This window comes from Budorcas taxicolor, chromosome 19 (genome assembly GCF_023091745.1).
Source record: "Budorcas taxicolor isolate Tak-1 chromosome 19, Takin1.1, whole genome shotgun sequence".
NCBI lineage: Eukaryota > Metazoa > Chordata > Mammalia > Artiodactyla > Bovidae > Budorcas > Budorcas taxicolor.
This window is the reverse complement of record NC_068928.1, coordinates 56255184-56279254: the sequence shown is the minus strand read 5'-3', so window position 1 is coordinate 56279254 and position 24071 is coordinate 56255184. Positions and strand designations below refer to the sequence as shown.

At 50.9% G+C, this 24071-nt stretch overlaps 1 protein-coding gene across 1 annotated transcript; it reads right to left on the bottom strand.

The window, feature by feature from the left end:
• Positions 1-3482: 3482 nt before the first annotated feature.
• On the bottom strand, positions 3483-23852 carry LOC128065480 (CMRF35-like molecule 7). Its single transcript, XM_052658654.1, has 8 exons — positions 23811-23852; positions 23325-23431; positions 22665-22859; positions 20850-20955; positions 15525-15600; positions 5885-6214; positions 4295-4382; positions 3483-3648 (listed from the first exon to the last, which is right to left on the bottom strand). Exons 1-8 carry the CDS (start codon positions 23850-23852, stop codon positions 3483-3485), a joined length of 1110 nt encoding a protein of 369 aa, XP_052514614.1.
• Between the last annotated feature and the right edge of the window lie 219 nt (positions 23853-24071).

The following is a 24071-nucleotide window of genomic DNA, read 5'->3' as shown; positions in this document are numbered from 1 at the left end:
CTGCTAGAAACACACTGGCTGGAAAATACCATCCCAGCTGTAGTGCTAACCTCCTTCATTTCTGTCTCTCTCCCTGCCCTGGAGAGTGGGCGTCTTAGTCAAGTGTTGCCTGACAGCTTTCATCGGCACCCAAGAGGCAATTCCTAGAAGCGTGAGTGTATGTGTGAGTGTGTGTGTGATTGCATGTGTGTATGTGTGTGTGTGTGGCAGAGATGGGGTTCAGGACAGACAGGGGATGCCTACTCCAGCGGATTTTCTTTGATGACACTGTGTGAGTAACAACTCACCCACAGTTTCTCCATAGAGATCAGGGGCTAAGCGAATATCAGCTGCAAACAACTGTGGGAAAATCACTGTCACTGGGTTGGCAACTGCCGATGGCCCCTCAGCCACCTGAGCCGATGAGGCAGCTGGACTCTGGCTTTGCCTTCTGCAGAGCAGAGCTGCTATGTCACCTGAATCTATCTGGTTGGATATTTGGAAGGCTGGATCCAGGGCGTATTCACAGACGGGGGGACTCGGGAGCTGGTAGACTGTGTGTTCCCAACAGGGTGACTTGAAGAGTCTTCCATCAGCTCAGTTCAGTCTCTCAGTCGTGTCCGACTCTTTGCGACCCCATGGACTGCAGCACGCCAGGCCTCCCTGTCCATCACCAACTCTGGCTCAAATTCTGTTCTTTCTGGGAACTTGCAGGCCCATCACTGACCAGAACCCTAAACCAAGTGCAAAGAGGGAGAAGATTTCTCATTGGTCAAAGGACAAAGAGAAGGGATTACAGTACCCCTGGGGAGGTGGGAGAGGGGAGGTCCCAGCCACCTTACTGGGGACGGGGAAGATTCCCTTCTCCTTTACCCTCAGGTGAGGCATCTTCCAGTGGCCTCTCGGGGCTGAGAACCAGGGCCCACCTATTAGGACAAAGGGCAGGATTGATGGGTCTTCACAGGCATTCAGAAAGAAATATTCCATGTAGAATCAGGGAATGGAATGTGGTTGGCGGTGGGGAGGGGCTGAAGGGGATGGGGAGGGATGGGAGAGGCTGACCGAAGGACACAGACTTCCAGGTCTGAGATGAGTAAATCTGGGCTCTAAGAGTGTGGGGACTTCAGCTCATCAGACTGTGCTGTATCCTGGGGATTTGTAAGAGGGTAGATCTCATGTTCTCATTGCACAAAAAATATTAAAACTGGTTTAAAAAAATAAGTGTGTAAAGTGGTGACTGTGTTAACTTGATTGGGATACTCATTTCACAATGTATATGTATATTAAATTAGCACATTGTGCACCTTTTAAAAAATCACATTCACACCTTAAATGTACACAGTTTTTATATGTCGCTGTTGAGTCGCTTCAGTTCTATTCAGTTCAGTCGCTCAGTCGTGTCCGACTCTTTGCGACCCCATGAATCACAGCACGCCAGGCCTCCTTGTCCATCACCAACTCCCGGAGTTCACTCAGACTCATGTCCACTGAGTCAGTGATGCCATCCAGCCATCTCATCCTCTGTCGTCCCCTTCTCCTCCTGCCCCCAATCCCTCCCAGCATCAGAGTCTTTTCCAATGAGTCAACTCTTCTCATGAGGTGACCAAAGTACTGGAGTTTCAGCTTTAGCATCATTCCTTCCCAAGAAATCCCAGGACTGATCTCCTTCAGAATGGACTGGTTGGATCTCCTTGCAGTCCAAGGGACTCGCAAGAGTCTTCTCCAACACCACAGCTCAAAAGCATCAATTCTCCAGTGCTCAGCCTTCTTCACAGTCCAACTCTCACAGCCATACATGACCACAGGAAAAACCATAGCCTTGACTAGATGGACCTTAGTCGGCAAAGTAATGTCTCTGCTTTTGAATAAGCTTGGTCGTGTCCAACTCTTTGGGACCCCATGGACTGTAGGCCGCCAGGCTCCTCTGTCCATGGGATTCTCCAGGCAAGAATACTGGAGTGGGTTGCCATTTCCTTCTCCAGGGGATCTCCCCGACCCAGGGATCGAACCTGCATCTCCGGCATTGGCAGGCGGGTTCTTTACCACTGAGCCCCCAGGGAAGCCCAGTAAAGCTGGGGGAACAGCCAAAGGGAAACATTCCAAACGTGTGTCTACCCTCGTGCTTGCCTGTCTAGGTGTGAAGGGACACATCTGAGGTGGAGCTGCTCCTCCTCAGTGAAGTGAGGCTGCCGTTGGTGTGAGGACTGTGACCCGTGACACAGAGAGACCGAATCCCAGAGCGTCCTTGACGCACGTGAGGCGCTTCAAAGAGGCGACTTTCCCTCAGACATTTAAATTATTATGATGACTTTAAAGAATATAACTTTTTTTTTAAACTTTTGAGCCACACAGCATGTGGGATCCTAGTTTCCCAACCAGGGCTCGAACCCACGGCCCCTGCAGCGGGAGCTCAGAGTTCTGAGCCAGCAGGGAAATCCCCAAAGGACATCACTTCAGAGAGGCAACAAGATCTCCCTCAGACAACTTTCATTAACCTGACACACATGCTGTCTAAAAGAGACTCCACCCCTTCCCTCAGACAGCTTTTATATCACCCTCCCTGACCTTGAGGTGGTTTCTGAGGCCCCGCGGCCCCATGGAGACCCTGCGGTCCTGCTGAGGGAAGGAAGTGAAGGCCAAGCTCAGCCCCCAGGGGAGCGCAGCCCCTGAGAGACGGCGGGGCGGGGGGGGGGGGGGGGGGCAGGGGGCTTGGGGAGCCAGAGCAGAGTGGGGAGGGGGAGGAGGAGGGGGAGGAGGAGGGGGAGGAAGGGGAGGGGAGGGAAGGATGCAGAGGAAGAGAAAGGCCAGCCCCAGGGCCCCTCAGAGCGGTGTCCTCCCTGGGCAGAGGGGACATCAATCTGTCAAGGTCCAGAACCAGGACTCTCCCCAGAATCACACACACACATCCTAAGGTGTGTGTGTGTGCGTGTGTGAGTGCATCAAGTCAAGTGACGGTCACGAGCCATCAAAACCCAGCTTGAGATTCATATTGATGTTTGACAGAAAACAACAAAATTCTGTAAAGCAATTATCCTTCAATTAAAAAATAAATAAAAGAAACCCAGCTCAATTAGCTTTTAAAGACTATAAAATCCCATATGTAGGAAGCCCAGTCTGGGAGCGCTCTGAGCTGGTCTCAGGAAGGAGGGCCCCTCCCCTCTCCTGCACACCTGTGGCTTCTCTCTGGACTTTGGTCCCCGGTCCTGCACCCCAGTTCTTCCAGGAGTCGGGGCACAATGATCTGAACTTGGGCTCTAGCCCAGCAGCTCCCGACTGTGAACCCTGAACCCCAAGTGTGGGTCCAGGCAGGGCACTTGCGACCTGGAGAAGCAGGAACAAGATGCTGGCCCTCCAGGTGGGGACTGCACATCAGGAGCGGTGGCCCTGAGCCGGGCAGGGCAGGGCAGGGCGGGTGCCTCCTGGGACTCTGGGGTGTTTCTTCCACAGCCGAGTTTCCTCTGGAAATGGGGTGCGGCGTTGGCAGGCTCTGCTCATCCGTCCATCTAAACGGGGGCGTCCTTGGTCAGAAGCTGAGAGGACAAGTTCGCGTAGATGGGCTCTTCCCACTGCGCCGCAGGGTCCCTCTGACGTTCCTCCAACCAGAGCATGGCACCAACCAAGCCAAGCAAGAAGGGCACCTTCAGGAACACCAGGAGCATGTAGTGGGTCCTGGGAGGGGGCGCAGAGCAGTCAGAGCCCCGAGCCCCTCCATGCTCCCCCCCGCCCAGAACTCGGACACTGGGCAGCCTTGCGGGGAGCAAAGCCTGTGGCCCTGCGCTCAGCAGCCCCGTCTGAAGACTCCCAGGGACTGGCTTCACGGCTCAGTCCTGAGGGCCCCTTGGAATAGCTCAGCTTTGCACTTTGCTCTGTATCGTGCCCACTTCCCTCTCCAATTTCACCTTTGCCTGAAGCGCATCTCAGCGCAGGAGATGCACCTGCCGGTCACCCACGGCAGGCTGGCTCTGTGTTCTCACCGCTGCCACGACTGCCAGCTCCAGGCTGCTAAACCTGGAGGTTGGTGTCTCGTCTCCCTCCGCATTCAAAAGTCATCTGTGCTGTTTTGTTGAATGGGCAGAGGACCTGCGACCTCCCCTCCAGCAGGGAAGCTAATAGAGGAGGAGCCTGAAGAGCAGACGTCTGGCCGGGGCTCGAATGGGAAGATTGAGGATGAGGAGGGGCCTGGGCGGAGGGGCACGGTGGGTGGGCTTGGGGCCTTGGCTCTGACCGCGGAGGGCTCCAGGATAAGGTGACTGACTGCATGAGGGTTGACGGCCCCACAGGAGAGGCTGCGGGAGAAAGGACCACAGCTACTCACCTGCTGTGGGGGCGGGAGGACGCGGCTAGACGGCTGGTGGTCGTCCTCCTGGAGACCTGGCTTCCTACTACGGTCAGAGCAGCTTCCCCTACACACAGGCAAAGTCGCCCCAGAGTCATCAGCACAGACCTGGGGTGCATGCTCCCCTCCCCATGCCCCACCGCGCTCAGCCCTCTCGGGAGACCCCCTTCCCCTGGTCCAGGGGGCTTCCTCTGTCTGGCTGCAGTCCCTCTGGTTTCTCCCCTTTCTACCAAGTCATCTGAACCACAATACACAGTCATCTCCCGCCTCGTTTCCAGGTGTGGCCAAAAGGAATAAATCAAATACGTCAATCGCAGTCTCCCGGCTCGTCCCATGCTCCATGTGTGAAACAGATGGCTAGTGGGAAGCTGCTGTGTAGCCCCGGGAGCTCAGCTGGGTGCTCTGTGATGACCTAGCAGGGTGGGAAGAGGGGGTGATGGGAAGGAGGTTCAGAAGGGATGGGAAATTGTATGCATATGGTTGATTTACTTCACTTTACAGAAGAAACAAACGCAACATTGTAAAGCAAGTATCCTCCAATTAGAAATTTAAAAGAAGAAAGAGGATGTATATATTAATAGATGACTAACTGAATCCCTTTGCTGTACAGTGGAAATTAACACAGCATTGTAAATCAACTATGGAGTTGGATCCCTGGGTTGGGAAGATCCCCGGAGGAGGGCACGGCTACCCACTCCTGTATTCTTGCCTGGAGAATCCCAAGGGCAGAGTGGACTACAGTCCCTGGGGTTGCAGAGTTGGGCATGACTGAACAACTAACGCTTCCACAAATCAACCGTACTTCAAAAAAAATACATTTTTAAGATGAAAAAAAATTACATTCTGATTAAAAAAGCATCCAAGAGAAAATGAAATAAAAGTAAGCACTGCGTTTTATTCTGGACAGAGAGAAGAATCACACCTCAAGTGGAACTTTTTGGATGAAGGTGGTGGGAATCCCTGGTCCTTTCTGCTCAATAATGCCCAAGCAAATAGGGCTCAAGAACAGACAGTTCTGGAAACAGGGCATCTAGTTACTGGCATGGAAATGAGCGAGGGGGATTCTGGAAGGCTGGTGGATAAGAGGACCCCTTCTGGTGAAATAGTGAACAGTGACAGTGATGAAGGAGATATATATCTCATTATGAGAAACTATGGAGACAATTTATTGTGAGCAGCCTGGTCTCCAGAGAGCAGAGGCCCCAGAGCACGCTGGGTGGCCCTGGGACACGCTGAGTCACCCCAGATGTCCCTCTGTGCCCCTCTGTGTAATGACAGGTCCCGGGTGTGATGACCAGAGGTTGGCCGCTCCCTAGAGTGATGCTCTGGGACATCACTGCAGGGGCCTGGGAGAGACCTCGGGGAGGCAGTGGGCAGCCGGGCTGGGAAGTGATGCTCTGCTTTGGTCTCTTCCCCTTCCTCCCCATCCGTCTGTCCCTTGGTCTCACTCACACTCGCTCTCAGACACACCATCCTTTCTTTCCTGCCCTCAGGGAGGGGTGGGCAGGGGACTTCATTCTTCCAATCCTGAGCACCAGGGCCCCGGAGCGTAGACAAGGAGGCTCTTACTTGGAGCAACAGTCACTTTAATTTGCGTCCCCAGATTGGCTCCAGGGTTCTCAATCCCACACCAGTAAGTGTCTGCGTCGTCCTGCCTGAGTTCCTGCATGGTCACTGTGAACGAGTGGTTTCTCTGATCGTCCGTGATGGACACGCGGGCTCCGCTGTCCTCTCGCTCTGATCCCTGGGTTTGCACGAGGATCCGGCATGAGGCCCACTGCGCTCCCCGGCACCACCACTTCTTATGGGTCTCCCATCCAGAGTCGTAGTGACACTGCACGTTCACCGACTCCCACTCCCGGCCCCAAACGGACACTGGGCCTCGGAGGGACAAACAGCCTGGAAAACAGAACCCAGAATCCAGCTCCTGCCAGAGCTGGGCCAGACTGATGTCCGAGCTTGCACCCGGGTGCCCGGCCCTCCCAGAACCCCCCAGCTGATGCCTCAAGTCCACCTTCTTCTCCCCACCAGCTGCCGTGGTCTCTTTGGTCCCCGTGTCCCTACACCTGCTCACCGCATCTGCTTTTCTGGCACTTTCTTCCCGTGTACTCTCAACACTGTTCTCAACCGGCTTCTCCTCTTCTCCAACCACCCAGTCCCCAAGGCCTCTACGGGTTTTCTTCCCTCCCTTCCTCTTTAAATCTTGGTGTCAACAGGGGTGCTGTGTTGGTAAATACCTAACAACCTATCCTCAGGGGTAGAAATAAATCTCCGGTTTGGAGTGCTTTCCAATTTCCAGAGTGTAAATATTCCCATGGCTGACGTCAGGCTATCCATGTGATGTCACTGGGCACCGAGGTGGGAAGAGGTGTCCCCAGTCTGAGCCAGCTCTCCCGAGGAGGAGCCAGGGTTCCCCCTCCAGCCTTTATCTTGTCTCACTGTATTATGCCCCCAGAGAGTGACTCTCCATTCCTTTGGTTTCAGTTCTTGCCTATATGCTGATGATTCCCAAATCCGTCTCTCCCCAACTCTCCCCTTGGCCCCAGCCTGCCTGTGTGCATGCTAAGTCACTTCGGTCCTGTCCTACTCTTTGTGACCCCATGGACTGTAGCCTGCCAAGCTCCTCTGTCCGTAGGATTCTCCAGACAAGAATACTGGAGTGGGTTGCCATGCCCTCCTCCAGGGGGTCGTCCTGACCCAGGGATGGAAGCTACATCTCTTACGTCTCCTGCATTGCAGGCAGATTCTTTACCACTAGTGCCACCTGGGAGGCCCTGGCCTCAGCCTACTGCTTACCGCATGTCTCTTTCCCAGAGTCAATAGTTACAGAGCTATGACGCTTTTGAGGGGAGCTGCGGCGCACAGCTTTGGGGATCTCAGTTCCCCAACCAGGGACTGAACCGGGGCCACAGTAGTGAAAGCTCAGAGTCCCAACGCCTGGACCACAAGGGACGTCCCGACAGTCGCAGAACTGAATGCGTCGCTTCTTCCATCCGGACTCATTCTCCTTCAACACTTCCTGTCTCTTGTGCAGGGTTGGCGTGGAGGAACCAGCAAGGGTCTGCCGGGAGTGAAACTAGGTATTCTGTTTTCTGTGAACTGAACGTTTAAACTCACTGTGTTCAGATACACACACACTCTGTGCCAGGACCATCTGTGCACTGACCACAGGGCGATACGCCAAGAGAAGCTCACAGGAAGCCCCTCTTGCCCATCCCATGGCCCCAGAGCCCCAGGGCCAGGGCGAGGGCTGGGGTCTGTGCAGGAAGGAAGCAGTCAGGTGCGTTGCACCAGGTGTCACCTCTCACACCTCAGACCTTTTCCCTGAAACTATTTTAGTTACTTGGGGTTTGCACTTATGGAAGCAGAATAACTCCCTCCCAAGATGCTCACGTCCTGGGCTTCACCTATGGTTCTGTGGCAAAGAATCCGCCTGCAATGCAGGCAATATCAGAGACGCGAGTTTGATTCCTGGGCCAGGAAGATGCCCTGGAGTAGGAAATGGTAACCTACTTCAATAATCTTGCCTAGATAATCCCATGAACAGAGGAACCTGTTGGGCTACAGTCTATGGGGTCACAAAGAGTCAGATTCAACTGAGCGACTAAGCATGCATCCTAACTGCCAGGAATTCACAGATGTGACTGAAACAAGGCTCTCAAGAGGGCAAGCTTATCCTGGGTTATCCAGCTGGGTCCGTTGTAATCACAAGGGTCCTTAAAAGTGAAAGCAGAAGGGACTTCCCGGGTGCTCAGTGGTCAGGACTCCACGCTTCCACTGCACCCCTGGGTTCAATCCCTGGTCAGGGAACACAGATTCCCACCAGCCACGTGATCAAAAAAGGAAAAAAAAATGAAAGAGCTGAAAGAGAGTTTGTATCAGCATCAGAGATTTGAAGACAGAGAAGGGGCTCTCGAGCCAAGGAATGTGGGTGGCTTCTAGAAACTGGGAAAGGTGAGCAGACAGGTTCTTCTGTAGGGCATCTAGAAGAAATGAAACCTTGCTGACCTCCTGAGTGTAAGCCAGTAAGACCATTTTGGACTTCTGACCTTCAGAGCTGTAAGAAAATAAATTTGTGTCATTGCAAGCCCCAAGGCTTGTGGTAATTCGTTACAGCAGCCACAGTGAAGTGGAGCGGAACCCGCCTTTCATCTGTGGAAAAACTTTAGGCCATGAATAAGTTTCATTAGAGAAGTGAGAATACGCAGAAGCCAAGAGAAACCGTCAGGAGAGACCAGATGATAGCGATGCCTTCCTTAAGCATAGTCAGAGACCTTTAGTTCCTTCCCAAGGGCTATAGATACCATTCTGAGCTGTGCTCTGTGAGCAGTCTTATGATGAGCCCCTTGCCAGGTGGAAAAGTTAATTACAGATGACCAGATTATAGCCATGACGTACGTCAAGGCTGTATATTGTCCCCCTGCTTATTTAACTTATATGCAGAGTACATTATGAGAAACGCTGGGCTGGAAGAAGCACAAGCTGGAATCAAGATTGCCAGGAGAAATATCAATAACTTCAGATATGCAGATGACACCACCCTTATGGCACAAAGTAAAGAAGAACTAAAAAGCCTCTTGATGAAAGTGAAAGAGGAGAGTGAAAAAGTTGGCTTAAAGCTCAACATTCAGAAAATGAAGATCATGGCATGTGGTCCCATCACTTCATGGGAAATAGATGGGGAAACAGTGGAAACAGTGTCGGACTTTATTTTGGGGGGCTCCAAAATCACTGCAGATGGTGATTGCAGCCATGAAATTAAAAGACGCTTACTCCTTGGAAGGAAAGTTATGACCAATCTAGATAGCATATTAGAAAGCAGAGACATTATCTTGCAAACAAAGGTCTGTCCAGTCAAGGCTATGGTTTTTCCAGTGGTCATGTATGGATGTGAGAGCTGGACTGTGAAGAAAGCTGAGTGCCGAAGAACTGATGCTTTTGAACTGTGGTGTTGGAGAAGACTCTTGAGAGTCCCTTGGACTGCAGGGAGATCCAACCAGTCCATTCTAAAGGAGATCAGTCCTGGGTGTTCTTTGGAAGGAATGATGCTGAAGCTGAAACTCCAGTACTTTGGCCACCTCATGTGAAGAGTTGACTCATTGGAAAAGACTCTGATGCTGGGAGGGACTGGGGGCAGGAGGAGAAGGGGACGACAGAGGATGAGATGGCTGGATGGCATCACTGACTCAATGGACATGAGTTTGGGTGAACTCCAGGAGTTGGTGATGGACAGGGAAGCCTGGCGTGCTGCAGTCCATGGGGTTGCAAAGAGTTGGACATGACTGAGCGACTGAACGGAACTGAACTGAAGCTACTACAGTTCCAAGAACTGGCCTCAGGGAAATGGGAACAAACTGACCCTGGAACTGAAGACTAACTGTACTTAAAATAATACAATGACACTGGTCAGACCACTGATAATCAACTTCAAGTTGACTGTCAGAGCCGACTGTGCTGTTTCTGTATGGGGCCCCACTCCCGCAGTCTGTAAAAGCTCTGGCCTCTTGACTGTCAGTGGGAGGGGGGTCAGCCTTTCGACAGGTGTCCATGCCCAGCACCCACCCCGGCCTGTTGCTGGCATCCAAACTAAAGCAAACTTTCCACCAACCTGGTGTCTTTAATGGCTTTTGAGCAGCGAGCAGCCTGACCCCGCTTTTGGTTATGATAAGAAAGTAGTGTAGATTTCAATCAGCAGAGCTGATGCTACTCTCTCCTCAAACCAGCACCACCGTGAGCACCTCTAACTGGGGACCCTGGCACCTTCACTGCCCTGTCCCCTTCCTCCCCCTCCACAACTGACGGGTAACCAATTAGTCAGCTACCCCTCATAAAGGGGGGCTTCCCTGGTGGATCAGTGGGAAAGAATCCACCTGTCAATGCAGGAGACTCGGGTTTGATCCCTGGGCCAGGAAGACCTCTGGAGAAGAAATTGGCAACCCACTCCAGTACTCTTACCTGGGAAATCCCACGGACAGAGGAGCCTGGCGGGCTACAATCCATAGGGTTGCAAAGAGTCAGACAGGATTGAGCGACTTAGCACAGGACACCTCAAAAATGCTTATCCAAATGATTGTCTTGTTTCCTCTGCCGTCAAGGTCCACGGGGACGGCCTGACATGCTAGAAAGAGACTGAGCTTTGGACCCCGAAAGACCTGTCGGCCGCAGACTAGTTGGGAAACTTTAGGTTGCTTCATCTCTGAGCCTTGCTTCTGTGTTTGTAAACTAGCTAGCTGCTTTCCACCTTGCAGGTTCTTCTTGGGGATGTGTGCAACCCTCAACACTCAGGAGTTGCCCCATCAGCGGTAGCCTGGCCGCAGCCCTGCTCTGCCGCCTGGGTCACACCAGCAGCACCCCACGGGGTTCCCCTAGCCCCCACCGCACCCCTCCTCCTGTCTCCTCTGCACATCGCCACTGGAGTATTGTGCCAAAATGGTCCCCAGATCCTCCTCAATGACACTTGCCAGGAGCACTTAAAATCTTTCAGGACCTCTCCTGCAGCCACTTCCCACTGCCTTGGAATTTTAAATGCCTGAGCTCGCTATACTTAAAATGGATAAGCAATGACCTACTGTCCAGCACAAGCAACTCTGTTCCATGTTACCGGGCAGCCTGGATGGGAGGAGAGCATGGGAGAGAATAGGTACATTGTGTGTATGGCTGAGTCCCTTCTCTGTTCACCTGAAGCTGTCACAACACTGATAATCTGCTCTGTTCCGAAACAAGAAAAAGGTTTTTTGGTTTTTTTTTAATGGCTCAGTGTGGTCGTTAGGTCTTTTACAGTCTTGACCCCTGTTCTCTGTCCAGTGCCATTTCCTGTGGCTCCCTGCCTCCCACTTTGCCCACCCCCACTTTCCTCTTTCCCTGACTCTGACGCTGCCTCCTAAGAGGCTGTGTCACTGCCCTTCTCCTTCCTTCCAGCTAGAAACCCCCGCTCCCAGCCCTGCCTGTCTCCTGGTCATTCTCCAGGTCTCCTTCAAGGTTCAGCCTCCTCTGCAGCCTTCCTCCTCTTCCCCTCACTGCTCCACAGCCCTTTACAGGAAGCTGAATGCTGCACTGGAGTTTTACCATCCTTAGCAGTCTCTCTCTCTGCCTCCCTTGCTAGGACGCTCTGTTCCAAGGAGCACCGAACTTGTGTTTTTTTTCTCTCTTCCCAGCCCCAGCCCCTGTGACTCACACAGTGTCTGGATCCTGGTTGGTACTGTTGAAGTTTATGATTAATTTTGAAAAGAAGCTGGTCATTATGATCTCAGACAGACTCATCCAAGTCTAGGATCAACTATAGTTTCCACTCCAATGAGAAATGAAGTGTAAGCGTGCTAGCTGCATTGCTAACCAAACAGTGGACAGTGGAAACAAATCCAAACGCCACCAGTGGGAGGCTGGGCTAATAGACTGTGATCTATCTGACACACGGTTACAAGAAAGAGACAGGGACTTCGCTGGTGGTCCAGTGGCTGATTCCCCACTCCCAAAGCAGGTGGCCCAGGTTCAATCCCCAGTCAGGGAACTAGATCCCACACGCTGCAGCTAATACCCAGTGCGACCAAATAACTACATACACATTAAAAGAAAAGACAGATTATAATGATGGGAAAGACGTCCCAGATATATTGCTATTAGGTTAAAATAAGTTGCCTGACAGAAAGTGTGTGATTCCACTTCCTTAATATTTTGATAGCCCATGCGTAGGGGGAAAAATCCATCTTTAATAAGTGATTAGTGTTGAGTTGGAGGTTTTTGAGTGGGAATTTCACTTTCTAAGTCACACATTTCTATTTTATCAAAATCTTCAAAAACATAATTAACTGATAATAATAATGAACATAATTAACAGCTTTTTTTTCATTAAAAAGGAGTCAATTAAGGGAACTGCTAAAAAAGACAGGAATTGATGTTAATTAAAATCTAATGTAAGAGTCAGCAGAAAGGGTCATTTTTTTCCCCTTAAAAATAAATAACACAGCTATAGTAGGAAGCAGAGAAGGCAATGGCAGCCCACTCCAGTACTCTTGCCTGGAAAATTCCATGGAGGGAGGACCCTGGTAGACTGCAGTCCATGGGGTCGCTAAGAGTCGGGCACGACTGAGTGACTTCACTTTCCATTTTCGCTTTCATGCATTGGAGAAGGAAATGGCAACCCACTCCAGTGTTCTTGCCTGGAGAATCCCAGGGACAGGGGAGGCTGGTGGGCTGCCGTCTATGGGGTCGCACAGAGTCGGACACGACTGAAGCAACTTAGCAGCAGCAGCAGCAGCATCATAGTAGGAAGCAAAAGCACAATGAATACAGATTCTATCTGCTGGTGATCATAAACAACAGAAAACAGGTGTGGATACTTGGAAACAGAAACGCTACCCACCCCAGGGTAGGGAATTTAACAGAATGGTCAAGCACTCATAATGTGATGGGGCTTGTTTTTTAAAAATACATGGGGGGGGGGGTATAAACAGAGATTATGATGGATAATAAACTGTTCATTAGACCTATGTGTATTTTCAAGAGTTTTTTGTTGTTGTTGATTTTTGGCCGTTCCACTGCAGCTTGCGGGATCTTAGTTCCTGACCAGGGATTGAACCTCCGGGCCCAGCAGTGAAAGCGAGAAGTCCTAACTACCGAACCTCCAGGGAACTCCCCCAAGAATTGTTCTGAAGGAAGAGAGAAAAATGATACAACAGTGCTGCTGGCCTGGGAGCAGAACTCTGGGAAACGTAGCTGATGGGTTTTAAAAGCCTAAGCTTGTTTGGGGCTTCCCTGGTGGTTCAGACAGTAAATAATCTGCCTGCAATGTGGGAGACCCAGGTTTGATCCGTGCGTCCATCGAGAAGATCCCCAGGAGAAGGGAATGGCTACCCAATCCGGTATTCTTGCCTGGAGAACTTCATGGACAGAGGAGCCTGGCTGTTTGAATTTCAGGTTTTTTTTTTTTTTTTGCTTTCGTGAATTTGAGATATAAACTTTCTTTTCCATGTCAATCTTTCAGGAAAGTTTGCCCCCTTGGCAAAATTCTTGGGTGAACAGTCTTGTCTCAAAATTGAGATCATGGTTAATCTCCACATCTAGGCTGATGGCGAGTGACAAATGACGCATAAAAATGAGTCAAATTCACCCCAGGGGGGCTCACAGCAGAGGTGCCGGGGAACGTGTGTTGTGCAGTGAGGTTTGATCCTGTCTTAGTTTGCCCTTATGGGTCTGGGGGTCTGGGCCGGTGTTCCCCAGACATCATGCCAGCCCAAGCTAAGAGAAATAGTTTCTGGGGGTGCAGATCTGGGCCCCTGGCTATTCTTGCAACACTTTGCTCTTTGGAGAACAGAAATCTCTTCTTCCATTCTTGGGGTTGTTGGGGGTCAGGATACCAAGCAGATGAATGTCCAAACGGAAGCTGGGTCGTTGTGACTTCACCATGTCCACTTTCTCTCCTGCCTTTCACAGAGGAAACCCAGGGTGGCTGATGGTGTCTAGAGGTGAAAACTTGACTGGCTTGCTTTTTTTTCATCCTTGACTAACTTCATGCCCAAGTTCATTCAGAAGTGGAAGAGGAGGGACCCATCCCCTCTCTCAAGGCAAACCCTCCCCCCAACCCGCCAATCAGCCTGTGTGAGTGTGTGTGTGTAGCTGTGCAAGTGTGTGTGTTATTCTGTGTCCCTGTGAGTGAATATACATGTGTGTCTGCACGAGTGTGTGTGTGTGTATTATGAGCATGTGAGAATATAGACGTGAACTGGCATGTGAGCCCATAGGTATGTATGTATGTATGGGTGAGTGTCTTGTGTACATGCCTGTAAGAGCATGTGATCCCAACACAGTCCACCCACACGCTTCTCCTTGGCCTCCTGGTGAGCTGGGCATTGAGGTTGAGAGAGAGAGGAGATGGAGGGCTGGGCTTGGGACTCAGATGGAAAGCTGGAGCCCGGTGGGCGGGGGGGGGGGGGGGGGGGGGCGGTATGCAGACATTCTGAGTAGCCATCCTTTGGGAGTCTGGGCCATCTGGGGTCACTGTTAGTGAATGTGGCCATCACAGACAAGCCAGTCCACAAGCCGTCCACAGGTATCATCAGAAGGCTTCTTCAGCATCAGTACCATCAACAATAGCAGTGAGAATTCGGGGACGTCCACAGCCCTACCATCTGAATGGCAGAGTCCTACATCATTAGAGCTAGAAAGGGCTCAAAGACTCCCATCCCACCGGAAATCCAACAAGGGACCGGAACTCGGCTCTCCAGACTCCTTGGCCATGCTCTTTCCTGCGGCCCCTCTACAGAGTGGTCTGTGAGCGTCACATGGTCAGTCCCCAGGCCTGGAGAGAGAGGACTTGTGACCCACACCTACTGCCTACATTGTGCAAGCTTCCTCAGTGATTCCTGGATGCTAGGGCAGTGGTTTTCCATAGAAGAGAAGCCCCTTCAGTCACCCAGCAGCTTCCTCTTTGAAAGCCTCTGTTAATGGCCAGGGTATCCTGGGCCCTTCAGAGTCCTGTCTGTGGCGCTCCCAGCCTCAGTTCCAACCAGTCACCCCAAGGCTCTCTGAGAATTCAGAGCTCCCTCTGCACGAACCCAGCATCCTTTCTCAAGCCTCCAACCCTTGGCATGCAGTTCCCTCTCTGAGGAACCCTGGTCCCTCTTCTCCATGTGAAGAGCTGATCCTCACATTCTCCCAGGCTCATCAGATGGATGGTTGCCACGAGACCGTTCTGCTCAGCTCGTGGGAATTAGTTCCCTGACCAGGGATTGAACTCGGGCCCTCAGCAGTGAAAGTGCAGGGTCATAACCACTGGACCACCAGTGGCTCCTCTTTTTAATGGTCAGTCCTATTTCTCTTTTCCCTTCCTCAGGGCCAGGCCTGCCTGGTACAAAGAGGAACCTAATGAGCTTTTGCTGGATAAATTAACAAAGTCACCTCTCATTTCCCCAAGATATTCTTCCTTGTACCTGGGACAAGGGCATCTCAGGTGGCACAGCGTTAAAGAACCCACCTGCCAAGGCAGGAGATGCAAGAGATGTGGATTTGAATCCTGGGTCAGGAAGACCCTCTGGAGGAGGGCATGGCAACCCACCCCAGTATTCTTGCCTGGAGAACCCCATGGACAGAGGAGCCTGGTGGGATAGTCCATGGGGTAGCAAAGCGTTGGACACGACTTAGCGACGTAGCATGCACACATATCTGGGACAGACCCTCCACTCCGTCACCCCCTGCAGGGCCCCAGCCCGCTCACCTGGGAGAATGAGAAGCAGAGCTGAGGGCAGCCACACGGTCCCACCTCCGGGTTCCTCTCCCTGCTGACTCACAAACTGGGAAGCACACCCAGGTGCCAGCTGACTCTCAAAGCTCTGGGCACAGGCAGGCTGGTGCCCTCTGCCCGTCCAGACAAGCTTTGAGTTTCTTACTCATTCGCTTCCTTTTATAGAGTGAGTGTTTCCTGCTTTTAATTATTCAGCATAAGCAGTGTTCTCTCTTGGCGGGGCTGGGTCACAGGGCATGAGAGTCTGCACTAGGTAAGAAAGAGGAAGCTAGGGAGCTGTGCAAGGGAGAAAGGGGGCCTGTGTCTGCAGAAGGGTCAGAGGAGCACGTATCTGACCTACCAGGCCTTGGGTCTGGTATCAACTCCAGAAATGATTCTCCATGACAGCAATGGGTCCCAGCAGCAGGAAACTCTCCAATGTGCATGTCAGGTGTCCGTGCTGGCACACCTGTTGATGCCTCTGTCCAGGTGTTACTGCCAAGCGCATAAATGTGCCAGCTACGAAATGAGACAAACCTGGGCTCTAACCCCATGAGCACCACATATAAGCCATATAACTATGGACAACTTACTTACTCTTTCTGAGCCTCTGTGTTTATATCTGTAAAATGGACTAGTAAGAGTTGTTATGAGAATTTAAAGAGGAAATGTATGAGAGGTTCCAAAAACAGAGTTCTGGGATATGGTTAGCACAGTGTGCTTATTCGTACCCTGGGCAAGACTTCAGACACTAGGTGAAGAGTAGGGTTAAAATAAGCACAGGATAGGGGCTTCCCTAGTCCAGGGGTTAAGACTCTGTGGTCCCACTGCAGGGGGCTTGGGTTCCATCCCTGGTCCAGGAACTAAGATCCTGCATGCCACAGGGTGTAGCCAAAAAAGAAAAAAGCCCAGGACAAGAGGCTGAGAAGAAGCCAGTGGACTGGGTTTCCTCACTAATAATAGGACAAATTCTAATCTTAACCAGATATCATTTAATTCAGATCACAATATATATAACCCAGGTGTAAAACTCTTCAAGAGCAGTTCTGAGAGGCAGGTGTGGGTATTTCTTCCCAGGTGTCCAGACCCAAACTGGACGGGGAGCTGTCCCTGGAAGGCCTGTGCTTTGGTGGCTCAGCACATGTTCAGAAGGGCTGGGAGGAGTAAGAAGACCTTAGTCACGTACCAGGGCGCAATGGGCACCAAGAAAGTGATGGGACGTAGGAAAGGGTTTGGGATATGAGTCTCCCCATTTTCTCACGATCAGTCAATTCACTGCCCCAGCATCTTCACTTCTCTGGGAAGGTGGAGCAAGTCTGTTGCTGCTATAAAAAAATTTAGGGAGTTCCCTCGGATACACAGATGACACCACTCTTATGGAAGAAAGCGAGGAAGAACTAAAGAGCCTCTTGACGAAAGTGAAAGAGCAGAGGGAAAAACTTGGCTTCAAACTCAACATTCAGAAAACTAAGATCATGGCATGTAGTCCCATCACTTCATGGCAAATAGATGGGGAAACAATGGAAACAGTGAGAGACTTTATTTTGGTGGGGGGGCTCCAAAATCACTGCAGATGGTGATTGCAGCCATGAAATTAAAAGACACTTGCTACTTGGAAGAAAAGTTATGACCAACATAGACAGCATATTAAAAAGCAGAGACATTACTTTGCCAGCAAAGGTCCGTCTAGTCAAATCTTTGGTTTTTCCAGTGGTCATGTATGGATGTGAGAGTTGGACTGTGAAGAAAGCTGAGCCCCGAAGAATTGACACTTTTGAACTGTGGTGTTGGAGAAGACTCTTGAGAGCCCCTTGGACTGCAAGGAGATCCAACCAGTCCATCCTAAAAGAGATCAGTCCTGGGTGTTCATTGGTAGGACTGATGTTGAAGCTGAAACTCCAGTACTTTGGGCACCTGATACAAAGAGCTGACTCATTTGAAAAGACCCTGATGCTGGGAAAGATTGAGGGCAGGAGGAAAAGGGGATGACAGAGGATGAGATGGTTGGATGGCATCACTGACTCGGTAGACATGGGTTTGGATGGATTCTGGGAGTTGGTGATGGACAGGGAGGCCTGGTGTACTGTGGTTCATGGGGTCACAAAGAAGTCGGACACGACTAAGGGACTGAGCTGAACTGAACTGAATATAATAAAGGAGAGAAACCACATTACCCTGAATACTCATTGGAAGGACTGATGCTGAAGTTGAAGCTCCAATACTCTGGCCACCTGATGCAAACAGCCGACTCACTGGAAAAGACCCTGATGCTGGGAAAGGTTGAGGACAGGAGAAGGGGGTGACAGAGGATGAGATGGTTGGATGGCATCACCAATTCAATGGACATGAACTTGGGTGAACTCCGGGAAGTGGTGAGGGACAAGGAGGCCTGGTGTGCTGCAGTCCACGGAGTCGAAAGAGTTGGACACGACTGGATGACTGAACGACAACATGCAAAGCATTATATAAAAATCCAGTACTTTTCATGAGAAGCTAGGAATGGAAAGATATCTATAAGGAAACATTCTGCAAACATTAAAAATAGTGGTAGCGACGTCCCTGGGGATCGAGTAGGTAGGACTCCACACTTTCAATGCCAAAAGTGAAAGTCGCTCAGTCATGTCCAACTCTTTGCAACCCTGTGGACTATACAGTCTGTGGAATTCTCCAGGCCAGAATACTGGAGTGGGTAGCTGTTTCCTCCTCCAGGGGATCTTCCCAACCCAGGGATCAAACCCAGGTCTCCCACATTGCAGGCAGATTCTTTACCAGCTGAGCCACGAGGGAAGTCTCACAAGCCTCAGGGCACAGACAAAGGAAAAAAAAAGGCGAATCATGAAAAGGCTTCCCTTTAAAAGCAGGAGGAAGACCGGGGGTTCATATGGATGACTTCGACGCAAGGCTTTGATTGGCTCATGGAATAAACAGAACAAGAAACGAAATGAGAACTGGAAACAAAGAAACCAAATTCCAAATTATTATAGGTGATTTGATTGTCTACGCATAAAGCTAGAAGGAGCCAGTCAGGTTTTAGCAGGGTTGCTATATACTGTAGTTTCTCTTTTTATTTCTAGTTTCTTGGGTGTTTTTCATGATGAAAAGGTGTTAAATTTTATCAAATAGTTTTTCTGCTTCAATTGAAATGATCTTGTGCGGTTTTTTTCCTCAACATAGTTTGTTCTTCCTTTTAAATTTGATTAATTGTAAAATTTATATGGAAGAGGGAATGGCCAATATTTGCAAAGACTCCTAATGTCAGACAACAATGTGCAGTAATGTCCTATCAGATAACAAGACTTTTAATAAAGCTGTAACAATGCTGTACCAGTTTTCAGAGTCAGTTAGACAAATAAAACAGGATAAAGAGTCTAGGAAAAAAGTCCAAGAATACACAAAAATCAAACGTAGGGGAAAAGCTCTGTGACATTGGTCTTGGCAATGATTTTTTTAATATAACACCCAAAGCATAATCAATAAAAACAAAAATTATTAAGTGGGACTGCATCAAATTTTAAAGCTTATGCACAGTAAAAGAAGCAATCAACAAAAATGAAAAGGAAACTTACAGAATGGGAGAAAAAAATTGCAAACCATACTTCGGGATAAGGGGTTAATATCTCAAATACATAAAGAAATCATACAACTCAACACACACAAAAAATCCAATTTAAAAATTGCAGTGAGGAATTCCGTCTCTGCAGCCCAGTGATGAGCATGCCACATTTTCACTGCCTAGGGCATGGGTTCAATTCCTGCTTGGGGAACTAAGATCCCACAAGCCAAGAGGTGTGGCCAAAAAGAAAAATGGCAGAGAAATTAAGGAGACAGTTTTCCAAAGTGTCTATTCCATGGCCAACAGGTCCATGAGAAGATAGTCAGCGTCACTAACCACCAGGGAAATGCAAATCGCTTCACGCCTGTAGATCGGCAATCACCAAGAAGACGACAGTTAACAAGTGCTGGCAAGCATGTGGAGAAAAGGGAATCGCTGTGCACCCTTAGCACTATGGAAAATACCGTGGAGGCGCCTCAAAACCTGAAGAGAAGAACTACCGTATCACCTGGTCATCCCACTTCTCGGTGTGTATCAGAAGAAAGTGAAAACAGGATCGCAAAGAATATCCGCACACCCGTGTTCACTGCGATAACAGCAGATGAAGAGATGAAGAAGGCATGGTGTGCACCACGGGGAGATTGATGCTGTACATCAGTTACATCTAAAAATATCTGGAAAAATGAAAATAAAGTCATCTTGGGGACTGTTAAAAACATATGAATGCTCTGAGGGGAGGATAAACTAGGAGTTGCAGGTTAACATACACATATTACTATATATATTGAATAAAATAGTTAATCGACAAGGACCTACTGTGGAGCACAGGGACCTCTAGTCAATATTCTGGAACAACCTCCATGGGAGAAGAATCTAAAAAATGGATATACGTATATGCATGTATTGCATTGATTGCTGAGGAAGGCTTTCTTATCTCTCCTTGCTATTCTTTGGAACTCTGCATTGGAAGGACTGATGCTAAAGCTGAAGCTCCAATACTTTGGCCACCTCATGCAAAGAGCTGACTCGTTGGAAAAGACTCTGATGCTGGGAGGGATTGGGGGCAGGAGGAGAAGGGGACGACAGAGGATGAGATGGCTGGATGGCATCACCCACTCGATGGACGTGAGTTTGGGTGAACTCCGGGATTTGGTGGTGGACAGGGAGGCCTGGCATGCTGCAATTCATGGGGTCACAAAGAGTTGGACACAACTGAGTGACTGAACTGAGAACTGAACTGATATGTATGTATAACAGAATCATTTTACTATACACCTAAAGCTAACACAACATTGTAAATCAACTCTATTCCATTATAAAACAAACATTAAATTAAATTGACAAAGAAGGTGCTGGGTTGACAGACCTGTATGTGTGTATACATACACACTCTGGAAAACCATGTGCGTATATATGGTAAAACCAGGAAGAAAGGAGATGATGGATGTAAAATCCAGAGTTAAAGGAGGAACTTCGTTAGGGCTTCAAAAGTGTTAACGATGTCTATTACTTAAGCTGCAAGGTACACACTCAAGAGTTATAGAGTATTCCTGGTTTAAAGAGTAGGCATTTATTAGGCATATTCTTTTGTTAGCATGATACATTGCAAGAAAAAGTTTCCCAAAATTTCACCGAGTGTTCCGAGAGCAACACTGGCACTGAATTTATTGGTCAGGAGTCATTTCCATCTGCCAGAGGGGGCTGTGACCCTGGGCAGGCATAGCAACAGATGTCACCGGTTCTCAGCTTCTCAAGGGCCTGCGGACCCAGAGGGCCGCACCGAGCATGCCCAGGAGCAGGGGCACCTTCAGGAAGACCAGCAGCAGGAAGTGGGCGCGGCCCAGCAGGAAATGGACGCTGCCCAGCGGGGGCCTGTGCGGGACACAGGGACAGTGAACCGCATCCTTAGAGAGATGCCCTGGTCTCTCCACCCCTGCCCCCCAGAGCTGAGGCCACAACAATCCACACAAAGATCACCCCCGGACAGGGCAAGCCCCCTCTTAGGCCTTCTACTCCCCTAATCTCTGCTTAATAATTCCCCTTGAGAATTAGGCCTGTGAGCATGAGGGCGAGAATCACGTGAGAGGGACCAGGGATCCTGTCGGGATCTGGGCAGGAGGAGGATTCCTTCCAAGGCCCTCCATGCGGGGGGCTACCCTATCCGGGGTACAGTAATCAGTCATGGCTCTGTTATGCCCAAGTCACGAAATCTCCCAATGACCACCAGGGAGCCGATATCCGATGCAAAAGCAAGAGAGTTTTTATTACCAAGCTCGAGCTGGGGCTCCCACCCATACCGATGCAGCAGCTATAGGGAGGAGCCCCGAGCTCTGGGTTACATTGCTTATATAGGGTATTATCGCGCGAAAAATTCAAAAAACGGGAGTCTCCGGGTCTGATTGGTCACCTTCTGGTGAAGGGTTAGGTGTTGAGTTCTGATTGGTTCTCCTTTCCCGGGCTTGACTCGAATTTCCCTGGCTGGCCAAGGGTTCTGATTGGTTCGCAGGTGGTGGGGTGAGGTCAGGGGATTTCCAAAGGCTCTTTTCCCGGAACCTTACAAAATGGAGTAGCTTTGATTCTTCAGCTCCTCTCCTATAAACAGCGTTTTCCATGAAAGAAAGAACTGTTCTATTCAGGGAGAAACTCGTACCAGTCTGACACCTCTGAAGATCAGCCCTTAAACACCTGCCGTGTACTCTAACATATATACGGCATATATACGGGGCGGAGAGAGCTCAGGAGTCATTCACTTATCCATCAACTACTACCGTCACTTTTTTTTTTTTTTTAACATTCACCATATGACTTTAAAAAAAATTTTTATTTCATACTCTAAATTTTTAAATAAAAATTTAAAAAAGTCATATGGTGAATGTTTCAAAAAAGTGACGGTAGTAGTTGATGGATGAATGAGTGACTTCTGAGCTCTCTCTGCCCCTGGCGGCTGGGGTTCTTCGACGGGATGCCACGTCTGGCCAGAGCTCGTAGGGGGCAGGGGCCGCAGTGCAGGGGCCAGTGATGCCCAGAGCTTCTGCCACCTGCTCTGCCCTGGACCGGGTCCCGAAGCCTCCTTTTATGGGACATTTGCACTCACTTTTCTCTCTACCTGGAGCCTTATTTCTGCAGAAACCTGAATGCCAGGCTCCCCAGATCCTGCAGGTCTCCCCTCAAAGGATTCAGCCAGGCATCCCTGATTATCATGTATCAGATAGCAAATCTAATCACCTTCCCCACACACACTCTCACCAAAACCCCAGTGACTGGTATCTCTCTGTAGTGCCCATCACAAACCGCCATATTTACATAGGGGCTCTGTGTGGACTGGTCCAGGGCGTGACTTCCCCCTTATAGCACAGCTCTCATCAGAGCTGGATCCTGCCTGGGTGGTCTTACCTGCATCCACAGCAGAGCACCAGGCACGTAGTAGGGCCTTCACAGTCAGGTGTGGGAATAAACGAAGGGCCTGGAGATAACAGACCCAAATCCCCCACCTGTGCCCTCACCCAGAGGAGAAACCACCCAGATGCCAATGTCCTTCGCCCCTTACTGCGGAGGTTGGCTGGGGTCGGGGGTCTCCTGACCAGATGCGGTGCTCCAGGTGGGCATTGGCAGGGTCGTGGAAGAGCCTGGGGAGCCTGTGGACCTCTCGAGGGCCGGTGGCTGTAGCAGGGGCTGCGGCAGAAGCACAAGGCAGGCCCTGTTTCCTTCCCCGGGTCCCACACTCCATCCCCGTGTGACGCCTGTCACTCTGCTGGGGCTGCTCAGAGACAAACAGCCTGGAAAACACAGCCAGCTCCTCATCGGAGGGGGGCCAGGGCTGGGGACACCAAGGATGTGGGTCCCGCAAAGGGCCTGTAGGATTGGAGGAGGTGGAGGCAGGAGACAAACATTTCCTCAGACCCAGGGGAGGCTGAGGAAGGACAAGTACCCTCCTTACAGAGGAGAGGGTGTCTACGGAGAAGGGAAAGGCCCAGGCTGGAAAGAACTGTGTGTGTGTCTATGGGAGGAGCCAAGAGGTTATCTCTGACAGTGAACATTGAGGTGTGACCATCACAGGCACGCCCTTCCACCAGCACAGTGGACCAGCCTCACGTGCTTCGCACCCTGAGCCCTCCTGCTCGCTGCTGAGACAAGTGGCAGCTCCTTCTGGAACCTTCTCCCCGCCCCCCACTGCTGACCCCCTGCTCACCCAGCTCCAGCCCTGCCCCCTGCCCTCCCGCAGGAAGGGCTGAGCCGCTCACCTGGGAGCTGGAGCAGCAGCAGAGCTGAAGGCAGCCACCCGGCCCTGCCCCTTGGGGTCATTTTCCAGCAGAGATGTCACCTGCACCAGCCAGGCCCTGGGCAGGGACTGGTGCAGGGACAGGGTGGAGCCTCTTGAGAGGAGTCCCTCCCAGGCCTCACTTCTGCTCCTCTGGGCCTCTCTGCTTCCTGGTCCCGTCCCGGGTCAGCTCAGGTGGTCCAGGGGACAGGGGGCAGGAAGCTTAGAGGGAAGGGCACACGGCTGGTCCAGGTGCTCGGACCCGTTGCCCTCAGCTCCGCTCAAACCAGCGACTGACGCGTCCAGGGTCCCCCGATCTAGGATGCTGCCCCCTCCTCACCCTGCACAGCAGGTCCTCTCTCGGTCTCACACACGCTCCGGCAGCAGCACCAAGCTGTGTTCCTCCTCTGTGGGGCCTCCTTGGCTTCTGTGGGGCCTCCTTGGCTTCTGGGATACATCATTTCCCTACTGTCAGGATGGACACTCCGATGAGGATGCCGTGCTCATCCATCCTCGCTGGCCTTGGTGGGGATGACGCAGGGTCAGTGTCCCCATGACCTGGGACTGCAGGCACCCTGTGGGATCCCCAAGTCCACTTCCTGCCCCGCAAGTCTGCCCCGTGACCCCAGACAACTTCCTACGTTCCACCTTGGCTCTGGTTCTCCCCACGGTACACATCCCTCGGGCCGTGGCTTCCCCCGTCTTGGGCCCCTCACTGCCTACATTAGAC

Coding starts and splice junctions, on each gene's coding strand:
- LOC128065480 (XM_052658654.1), bottom strand. CDS start 23,852: ATGGATGAGCACGGCATCCTCATCGGAGTGTCCATCCTGACA. Junction 20,956..22,664: donor CACCTGGAGCACCGCATCTG/GTCAGGAGACCC, acceptor TGTCCCGCACAG/GCCCCCGCTGGGCAGCGTCC. Junction 15,601..20,849: donor TGCTCGGTGCGGCCCTCTGG/GTCCGCAGGCCC, acceptor TGTGCTTCCCAG/TTTGTGAGTCAGCAGGGAGA.